General features: G+C 44.0%; 1 protein-coding gene across 2 annotated transcripts; it reads right to left on the bottom strand.

Annotated features, from left to right (window-relative positions):
* Positions 1-292: 292 nt before the first annotated feature.
* On the bottom strand, positions 293-3,726 carry LOC124693492. 2 transcript variants are annotated; one of them, XM_047226963.1, is made up of 5 exons: positions 3,670-3,726; positions 2,371-2,487; positions 1,256-2,140; positions 1,001-1,153; positions 293-839 (listed from the first exon to the last, which is right to left on the bottom strand). In XM_047226963.1, exons 2-5 carry the CDS (start codon positions 2,431-2,433, stop codon positions 477-479), a joined length of 1,464 nt encoding a protein of 487 aa, XP_047082919.1. In that variant the 5' UTR covers positions 2,434-2,487; positions 3,670-3,726; the 3' UTR covers positions 293-476. The 2 variants fall into 2 exon arrangements, with proteins under 2 accessions (XP_047082919.1, XP_047082920.1); XM_047226964.1 differs by lacking the exon at positions 3,670-3,726 and having other exon boundaries at positions 2,390-2,480.
* Between the last annotated feature and the right edge of the window lie 7,240 nt (positions 3,727-10,966).

The raw sequence follows: 10,966 nt of genomic DNA, 5'->3' as shown, positions 1-10,966 counted from the left end.
TGACTCTGGATGTGATGATGAACGGCTGTGATCTTCTGAATGTTTGATGTCAAAGTAACACCATCCCCAACTCTAATATAATAGTAAAGACTGGATGTGATTTGATATTGGATTGGATGTGATGATGAACGGCTGAGATCTTCTGAAGTCAAAGTGACACCATCCCCAACTTCAATATAATAGTAAAGATATCCTAACTCAGTTTCAAGGCGGTCGTTTAAGTGCAAATGAGCCACGTTTTGGTACTGTGCGTTCAATTTAAATCAAATAGCCAAGGGTAGCCAGATGAACATGATAAACAAAGCAGCCCGATGCACAGGATATGTTGCCATAATACAATGTGCAGTCACTTCTGAGGTACAAAAGAACCAACACTTTTCATCCTCAAATTGTAAAGACGAGATAGTAACATAGCTAGACACAAAATATTAATAAGCCTTCATCAGGGCCAACAGGACCATAACTCAATTATTTTCTTAAAATCGGAAGTGAAGCCTTAACAGCGGGTGCATATGCATATTCAAACTGCTCCTAACCCAGATCTTGTGCCTATTTGACCGCGGGTATCTGCAACCTCGCTGGCGGATGTATTCACACTCCTCCTTGCACGCTGGCTTCTCATGCAGGTAGATGTCCTTCAGATTGACTGCTGCTTCCATGACAGCTCTGGTATAATCCACAAACTTGTCTTCTGATTGAAACCCAAAGATCCTGAGCACGGAGAGATTGTGGTGCTTGAAACCAGATGCTTCCCATTTTGCACTGGCATCCTTCCTCTCCTTGCTATACGCGTGCTTCTCCCTCTCTTCCTCATCCCATATCCCCAAACAGTCGCAAACCTGCAATGCTTCTCATCAGGCAAAAATTCGCATTCAACGATGTTAAAAAAGAAACAACCCTATGAAGCATTTTCATGCACCACTGGAAGTTTGAGACAATGCTAAATCTAACTTCAACATGCAGAAGGAACAATTTTGGAGAAAAGGTCGAAAGACTTTACCCTGATGTGTAGCTCCTCAAGGGAAGGTGCACCTTGCAGAATAAACATCGTCCAAGTCAGATCACATTCTTCTGAAATGGCAGCCAAATTCACAAGCCTTAGTTTGTTGAACACCAGCCACAAATCTCTCGGATCTTCAGGTTTAACCCAAATCTGCAAAAGACGAGAGATCGCAAAATATGGTAACCAAATTAAAGACTGGAACGACCAGGAAAAGCTACATGCATCAACATGGTCAGGGAAACCTTCACTAACCTTTTCTTTTTCAAAGCCCAAAGTCAGGTTGCTTACGGTGGCTTTGCCAAGAAGTTCACTTAACTTGAGCATCTTGTGCCATGAAAGAGCCGTATTTCTGATGCTCACGGTGTGGAGCAGTGGGACATAACCACAAGACAACGGATCATGCAGAGAAATCCAAAAAGAAATAGTCAGCGTTGTGAGCTCTGGCAGCCAGTTCAGATCAACCCTCTCAAAATCACTCCTGAAAATCTCCAGCTCACGGAGCCGCGGGTGTTCTACCTCCATCAAAGACCGAAACCCCATGTCACAGTTGTCCAAGCGGAGGAACTCAAGTCGTTTGCACAATCTGAAAATTCTAGGGAAATCAGATCCACCAAGCTTCAAATTCTCTAGCTTGAGTCGTGTGAGACCACTGAATGTGTCCCCACAAAAGTTAATAAGTGAGTTGAACTGCCTCCCGTAAGCAAACCGATCATTAATGCTGCATCGTTTGCCTTCCTTCTCTGTCAAGATTGTGAACTCCGCCACACCAACCTTCTGTGTTGCTATGGTGTTGGCCAAGGCCCGGCCAATTCTAATGGATCCAGCTCCCAAAAAGAATTGCATGCACAGGCGGTGGATGGTGTATGGACTTGCAATCCTGCTTTTGAAAAGGCTTCGGGTTGCTCCAAGCACGGTTGCATTGGCCCGAGCAACATCACAGGTCCTCTTTTGCTCGTTGTCAGTGGAACCAACCTCTATAAGAAGTTTGGAGAGCATAGTAGGGATCAGCTTCCAACGTCTGGAGAGGATGCCGGTTCTCATGGCGTCTGCAACATCAAGTCGCTCTATGATATTGAGCAACAGGTCATCAGGTAAATTGCTGACCCAATCACATTGCAAGGCCCTTTCATCTTCTTCCTGTATTTGGCATAGAAAGAAATTAGGGTTGATTACTTACAGTATTAGTATGATATTTTTTATCTACATGTTCCCAGAAAAAGATGCAATTTTGCTACTTTCCACCAGTAAAAAAAATAGTGCTATATTCCACACAGAGAAAAGCAATTCTGTCCACTCTGTTCTACTATCTTTGATATTTTATATCCGTAAGATCCCCACAATAATAAAGAAGCTCTAGGTCAACTCACCAGCATGGCTATGGAGGACCATCGGTTGGAACTGCTGAGGCCCTTCATGGAATGTTTGCCCATCGAGGTATTCTGATGTCTTGTAAGTTGCCTCCCCTTGCGATGGCTACCTGGAGACTGAAACACGAGGTATTTGATGTAAGTTTGATGTAGTACAAATGTACAATAGGTACATAATTGGTTATATTTTTTCTCAGTCAAAATATTGCAACTAAGAAAGGAATAACTTTGATTCAAAGTAGGAGCTACAATTTCCATATACAGTCGTAAAGATGCACTTTTTATGTCTTCCAAGAGATACAAACTTGATATTTAATTCCCGCACATAGTTCAAGTTTTAACGAAGCAACTTTGACTAAAGGAGCTGTTCTCTCTGAAAACAGAACATCTAGAGGAAAAGAAAGGACTCGGATTAACTGCCATGGCTCCCACGTTGATCTACCGAGGCTGAAATCTGTCACTTGAATTGCTGGCCTCCTAAAAAAACTGATATCCTAGGAATTCCTGGCTTCCACTGAAAACTGGCGGCTTCCCTGGTGTCCTTGGTTGGCGGCAACTCGGAGATTTATAGCCACGGTTGGCGCCAAGTCGGAGATTGAAACCGGGAAGGATTTGAACTACTTCTAAAATATAAACCCAAAGAAGGTTGAAGTTGGACTGCAGCTCGTTTAAAACAAGCCTCTTTGATTGCGAACTGCGGCTCCGTTCGGAGCCGCTTGAGGAGCGGCTTGATTGCGGATTGCAGCTCAAAAAGGAGCTGATCTGATTCCATATTGCAGCTCCCAAAGGAGCTGCTTATTTGGGCGAATCTACTACTGGAACACCGCTCGATCCTTATACGAGTACCGCTTGGGCATCGACGGGGTGACGGCGGAGGAGCTCGTTGCAGGGCTGGCGGTAAGGCAACCGGCGCATCTCCGACCTACAATCTCTCTCATCCTTTCCCCTTACGAACCCTAGGTGGGGGCGGCCTGGTTGGGCTCGCCATTATATATATGCGTTCTACGGTGGAGGAATGAATGATGGCATGGAATGATGATGGGCAGATTTGATAAATGCAATGTACATGGACATAAATTCATCATATATGCAATGTACATGGACAGATCATATAGTGTTAAAGCTATCCAGAAACGAATTGGTATCACCAAAATAAAATTATCACTAGCACAAACATTCACACCTACTCTACTGGAGTACATAATAGCAGGAACAAATTGACCATAACTCAACTCTGAAACTGGAGGTAGTCCATGGTGCAAATAGATGCTACAAATTAGAGGGATTCGAGCTAGTTACCGTGGGCTGCGGGGTCGTCGAACGGCGGAGCTATAGACCGGCGGCGGCGAGGGCGAGAGCGCGGCGTCGCCGGTCAGTGCTGTTTGACCAGTCGCGGGGCCGGGAGCGGCGATTGGCGGGAGCGCCAAGGCACGGGAGCGGCGAGTGGAGGAAGCGGCGGGCGAGGGCGCCGGCGGGCTACGCGCTGGTGGCGCCGGCGTGCTAGGGGTGAGGGCGAGGGGGCGGGAGCGATGAACCCTCCATGCGATGCGATGAGGCACTTTTTCCTTTTTTTTCTTTTCTTTGGCTGAAACATTTCACCAAAGCCTTTTTCTATAATGGATTTTTAAAAATTTGGTATACAAATGAGAGACAAATGTTTACCAAAATTTGACAAAATTAACCCTTTGGTGAAAAGAATGCATGAAATGATTTCCCGGTGAAACTATTTTTGTCCAATGTTTCTCGAAGTTGATACGCATAATCTCCAATGAATGTGCATTCTAAATCCCACTTTATGTCTTTCCTCTAACTCATCAACATCAGTAGCTCATTCCAATTTAAGTCAATCATCACTTGTTTTAAAATCTCGGCATAGTTAGAGCTACGGTCAAATACCAAGTCAAGCTCATCCAGGCGGCTCTATGTTTTCTTTCAAAAAAGTATCCTTACCCACGTGATGAACATGAAAAATTCTTGCCCCATCCCTAACATAATTTCAACAACACATACATAGAAGTGTTCAATAATTAGCCATGGCAAGACAAAACAAATCAAGCCATACAACCAAACCCTAACCCTTCTCCTATTCTAACAAAAACCAACATTCCAAAAATTAGGGTTGGGAAATCAACCAAAAGCTAGGGTTTCACATCTAGGGTTTCATGTGAAAATCAACCAAATCCATGCAAATCTTGGATGAAAAGAAGGGGATCGGAGGAGATTATCTTAAGGGATGGGCTGGGAACGTAATCCACAGACAGATCTCCAGAAATCCAAAGGGATTTGAGAGGGATTTGAGTTGGGGAGAGAGGTGAGGGCGCTGGCTAGAGGAGAAGGAAGAGAGGAAAGAGAGAAGAGTGAGTTGCGTTGGGCTAGGGCAGCTCGGGCGACATACATACTGCGATGTGTGACGCCCATGCGAGCGGCGCCACGCAGGCACATGCTATGTGTGGTGCCGCTCGTATGGGCGCCACTCAGTGAAGTGTGGCACCGCTCGCATGGGCTTCACTCAGTGAAGTGTGGCATCAATCACATAGGCACCACACAAAAGGGTTAGTGGATTGAAATAGTTTCGTTGGGAGGTCATTTTGTGCATTCTTTGACAAATGGGTTAATTTTTCAAATTCGCCAACATTCCTATAGTAGCAACCCACAACACGCAACGGGCACATGGGACACACAGTGGGTTACATTTTTTCGTCTATTTTTTCTCCTTCTCTTTTCTTCTTCTTCCTAGCGCCAACGCATAGCCGGCCACTAGCCTGCCTATGCTAGCCCGCCCATCGGCCGTTCCAGCCGCCCGCCCACGCATGTCGCTTGCCCACGTCGGCCACCCGCCCAAGCTAGCGACGGCGTGGGGGCACGCATGCTTGAGGCGGTCCCACATGTGATGTCGTCGAATCCGTCCACGAGGGCTTGCGACGGAGTGGGGATAGGGCGGCCTAGGCCGTGAGAGAGCAGCAGGGTGTGCGTCGGAGCTCCCCCATGGGAGGAATTGCTAGCGCCGGCCTGCTATGGTTTGAGTCGGGTTGTGGAACTGCAAAGAAAGCGGAGCTCGATTCACTGGCTGGGTGGCTCACGTCAGAGGGGGAAAGAGGAGCGGGGTGGCCGGAGATGCGGCGGTCACGGGTCTTGGCGGAGGATGCGCGGGGACGGCCGTAGATGCGACAGCCGCATATCTTTACGGAGGACGTGTCAGGGACGGCCGCAGACGCAACGACCGCGCCAGGAAGAGGTGATGGAAGCACCGTGGGAGAATCGGGTGTGCGCGTGCCTTCCATGGCTGATGCGGTGGTCGGAGACGGCAGCGAGGAGGTCGCAGGTCGACGCCGGCGAGGAAGGGCCTCAGTTGGAATTGCCCTGCGCAGGTGGTTGGTCCTCTCACGCATCGGTTTTGAGAATATAGAAAGTGGTTCTAGACTTTGCAAATTTACAAAGTGGAGGTGCAAGGATATTGTAAGGGTATTTTACCCTTAACCATTATTTTGGTTAACAATGACACCTGAGCTATTGTGTGGACTAATGGTTTCTATAAGTGTATACACATGTTTTAGTACGCATATGAGGTTGTGAGGTGGTGAGAAAGGGTTTTAGTCCGCATACGAGATTGCAAGGTGGTGAGAGACTGATGGCGTGTATTTCACACGTTCGTTGGGCAACCCCAAGAGGAAGGTATGATGCGCACAACAGCAAGTTTTCCCTCAGAAAGAAACCAAGGTTTATCGAACCAGGAGGAGCCAAGAAGCACGTTGAAGGTTGATGGTGGCGGGATGTAGTGCGGCGCAACACCAGGGATTCCGGCGCCAACGTGGAACCTGCACAACACAACCAAAGTACTTTGCCCCAACGAAACGGTGAGGTTGTCAATCTCACCGGCTTGCTGTAACAAAGGATTAACCGTATTGTGTGGAAGATGATTGTTTGCAGAGAAAACAGTAAAAACAAGTATTGCAGCAGATTTGTATTTCAGTATTAAAGAATGGACCGGGGTCCACGAGTTCACTAGAGGTGTCTCTCCCATAAGATAAAAGCATGTTGGGTGAACAAATTACAGTCGGGCAATTGACAAATAGAGAGGGCATAACAATGCACATACATGACATGATAAGTATAGTGAGATTTAATTGGGCATTACGACAAAGTACATAGACCGCCATCCAACTGCATCTATGCCTAAAAAGTCCACCTTCGAGGTTATCATCCGAACCCCCTCCGGTATTAAGTTGCTAAACAACGAGACAATTGCATTAAGTATGGTGCGTAATGTAATCAACAACTACATCCTCGGACATAGCGCCAATGTTTTATCCCTAGTGGCAACGAGCACAACACAACCTTAGAACTTTACGTCATCGTCCCGGTGTCAATGCGGGCATGAACCCACTATCGAGCATAAGTACTCCCTCTTGGAGTTAAAAGTAAAAACTTGGCCGAGCCTCTACTAGAAACGGAGAGCATGCAAGATCATAAACAACACATGTATAATAACTTGATAATTAACATGACATAGTATTCTCTATCCATCGGATCCCGACAAACACAACATATAGAATTACGAGATAGATGATCTTGATCATGTTAGGCAGCTCACAAGATCCGACAATGATAGCACAATGGGGAGAAGACAACCATCTAGCTACTGCTATGGACCCATAGTCCAGGGGTAGACTACTCACACATCACACCGGAGGCGACCATGGCGGCGTAGAGTCCTCCGGGAGATGATTCCCCTCTCCGGCAGGGTGCCGGAGGCGATCTCCTGGATCCCCCGAGATGGGATCGGCGGCGACGGCGTCTCCGGAAGGTTTTCCGTATCGTGGCTCTCGGTGCTGGGGGTTTCGTCACGGAGGCTTTAAGTAGGCGGAAGGGCAAGTCAAGAGGCGGCACGGGGGCCCACACCATAGGCCGGCGCGGCCGGGGGTGGGGCCGCGCCGCCCTAGGGTTTGGCCACCTCGTGGCCCCTCTTCGTCTCGTCTTCGGACTTCGGAAGCTTCGTGGAAAAATAGGCCCTCGGGCTTTGATTTCGTCCAATTCCGAGAATATTTCCTTACTAGGATTTCTGAAACCAAAAACAGCGAAAACGACAAGCGGCACTTCGGCATCTTGTTAATAGGTTAGTTCCGGAAAATGCACGAATATGACATAAAGTGTGCATAAAACATGTAGGTATCATCAATAATATGGCATAGAACATAAGAAATTATCGATACGTCGGAGACGTATCAAGCATCCCCAAGCTTAGTTACGCTCGTCCCGAGCGGGTAAAACGATAACAAAGATAATTTCTGAAGTGATATGCCATCATAACCTTGATCATACTATTTGTAAACATATGTAGTGGATGCAGCGATCATAACAATGGTGATGACATGAGTAAACAGGTGAATCATAAAGCAAAGACTTTTCATGAATAGTACTTCAAGACAAGTATTAATAAGTCTTGCATAAGAGTTAACTCATAAAGCAATAAATCAAAGTAAAGGTATTGAAGCAACACAAAGGAAGATTAAGTTTCAGCGGTTGCTTTCAACTTGTAACATGTATATCTCATGGATAATGGTCAACATAGAGTAATATAACAAGTACAATATGCAAGTATGTAGGAATCAATGCACAGTTCACACAAGTGTTTGCTTCTTGAGGTGGAGAGAAATAGGTGAACTGACTCAACATAAAAGTAAAGAGAATGGTCCTTCAAAGAGGAAAGCATCGATTGCTATATTTGTGCTAGAGCTTTTATTTTGAAAACATGAAACAATTTTGTCAACGGTAGTAATAAAGCATATGAGTTATGAAAGTTATATCTTACAAGTTGCAAGTCTCATGCATAGTATGCTAATAGTGCCCGCGCCTTGTCCTAATTAACTTGGACTACCGGATCTTTGCAATGCACATGTTTTGACCAAGTGTCACAATGGGGTACCTCCATGCCGCCTGTACAAAGGTCTAAGGAGAAAGCTCGCATTTTGGATTTCTCGCTTTTGATTATTCTCAACTTAGACATCCATACCGGGACAACATGGACAACAGATAATGGACTCCTCTTTTATGCATAAGCATGTGGCAACAATTATTATTCTCATATGAGATTGAGGATATATGTCCAAACTGAAACTTCCACCATGAATCATGGCTTTAGTTAGCGGCCCAAAGTTCTTCTCTAACAACATGCATGCTCCAACCATGAAGGTGGTAGATCTCTCTTGCTTCGGACAAGACGGACATGCATAGCAACTCACATGATATCCAACAAAGAATAGTTGATGGCGTCCCCGAAACATGGTTATCGCTCAACAAGCAACTTAATAAGAGATAAAGTGCATAAGTACATATTCAATACTACAATAGTTTTTAAGCTATTTGTCCCATGAGCTATATATTGCAAAGGTGAATGATGGAATTTTAAAGGTAGCACTCAAGCAATTTACTTTGGAATGGCGGATAAATACCATGTAGTAGGTAGGTATGGTGGACACAAATGGCATAGTGGTTGGCTCAAGTATTTTGGATGCATGAGAAGTATTCCCTCTCGATACAAGGTTTAGGCTAGCAAGGTTATTTGAAACAAACACAAGGATGAATGGTACAGCAAAACTCACATAAAAGACATATGGTAAACATTATAAGACTCCATACCGTCTTCCTTGTCGTTTAAAACTCAATACTAGATGTTATCTAGACTCTAGAGAAACCAAATATGCAAACCAAATTAGCAAGCTCTAAGTATTTCTTCATTAATGGGTGCAAAGTATATGATGCAAGAGCTTAAACATGAGCACAACAATTGCCAAGTATCAATTTATCCAAGACATTTTAGAGTTACTACATGTAGCATTTTCCAATTCCAACCATATAACAATTTAACGAAGAAGAAACTTCGCCATGAATACTATGAGTAGAACCTAAGGACATATTTGTCCATATGCAACAGCGGAGCGTGTCTCTCTCCCATAAAGTGAATGCTAGGATCCATTTTATTCAAACAAAACAAAAACAAAAACAAACCGACGCTCCAAGCAAAGTACATAAGATGTGGCCGAATAAAAATATAGTTTCGGGGGAGGAACCTGATAATGTTGTTGATGAAGAAGGGGATGCCTTGGGCATCCCCAAGCTTAGACGCTTGAGTCTTCTTAATATATGCAGGGGTGAACCACCGGGGCATCCCCAAGCTTAGAGCTTTCACTCTCCTTGATCATATTGCATCATACTCCTCTCTTGATCCTTGAAAACTTCCTCCACACCAAACTCGAAACAACTCATTAGAGGGTTAGTGTAATAAAAATTCACATGTTCAGAGGTGACACAATCATTCTTAACACTTCTGGACATTGCATAAAGCTACTGGACATTAATGGATCAAAGAAATTCATCCAACATAGCAAAAGAGGCAATGCGAAATAAAAGACAGAATCTGTCAAAACAGAACAGTCCGTAAAGATGGATTTTATTAGGCCACCAGACTTGCTCAAACGAAAATTCTCAAATTGAATGAAAGTTGCGTACATATCTGAGGATCACTCACGTAAATTGGCATAATTTTCTGAGTTACCTACAGAGAATTAGACCCAGATTCGTGACAGACAAAGAAATCTGTTTCTGCGCAGTAATCCAAATCTAGTACTTACTTTTCTATCAAAGACTTTACTTGGCACAACAAAACATAAAACTAAGATAAGGAGAGGTTGCTACAGTAGTAAACAACTTCCAAGACACAAAATAAAAACAAAGTACTGTAGGTAAAAACATGGGTTGTCTCCCATAAGCGCTTTTCTTTAACGCCTTTCGGCTAGGCGCAGAAAGTGTAACTCAAGTAACATCAAGAGATGAAGCATCAACATCATAATTTGTTCTAATAATAGAATCATAAGGTACCTTCATTCTCTTTCTAGGGAAGTGTTCCATACCTTTCTTGAGAGGAAATTGATATTTAATATTACCTTCCTTCATATCAATAGTAGCACCAACGGTTCGAAGAAAAGGTCTTCCCAATATAATGGGGCAAGATGCATTGCATTCAATGTCCAAGACAACAAAATCAACGGGGACAAGGTTATTGTTAACCATAATATGAACATTATCAACTTTCCCCAAAGGTTTCTTTTTAGCATTATCAGCGAGATTAACATCCAAATAACAATTTTTCAATGGTGGCAAGTCAAGCATATCATAGACTTTTTTAGGCATAACAGAAATACTTGCACCAAGATCACATAAAGCATTACAATCAAAATCTTTGATTCTCATTTTAATGATGGGCTCCCAACCATCCTCTAGTTTTCTAGGAATAGAAGTTTCAAGTTTTAGTTTCTCTTCTCTAGCTTTTATGAGAGCATTTGTAATATGTTTTGTGAAAGCCAAATTTATAGCGCTAGCATTGGGACTCTTAGCAAGTTTTTGCAAGAACTTTATAACTTCAGAGATATGGCAATCATCAAAATCTAAATCATTACAATCTAAAGCAATGGGATTATCATCCCCAAGGTTGGAAAAAATTTCAGCAGTTTTATCACGAGCAGTTTCAGCAGTTTTAGCAGTTTCAGGTAATTTTGCGCGTTTTGCACTAGGAGTAGAAGCATTGCCAACACCAATTATT

This window comes from Lolium rigidum, chromosome 2, assembly GCF_022539505.1.
Source record: "Lolium rigidum isolate FL_2022 chromosome 2, APGP_CSIRO_Lrig_0.1, whole genome shotgun sequence".
NCBI classification, from domain to species: Eukaryota; Viridiplantae; Streptophyta; class Magnoliopsida; order Poales; family Poaceae; genus Lolium; species Lolium rigidum.
Note: the sequence above shows the minus strand (reverse complement) of the source record. Positions and strands in the feature narration are given on the sequence as shown.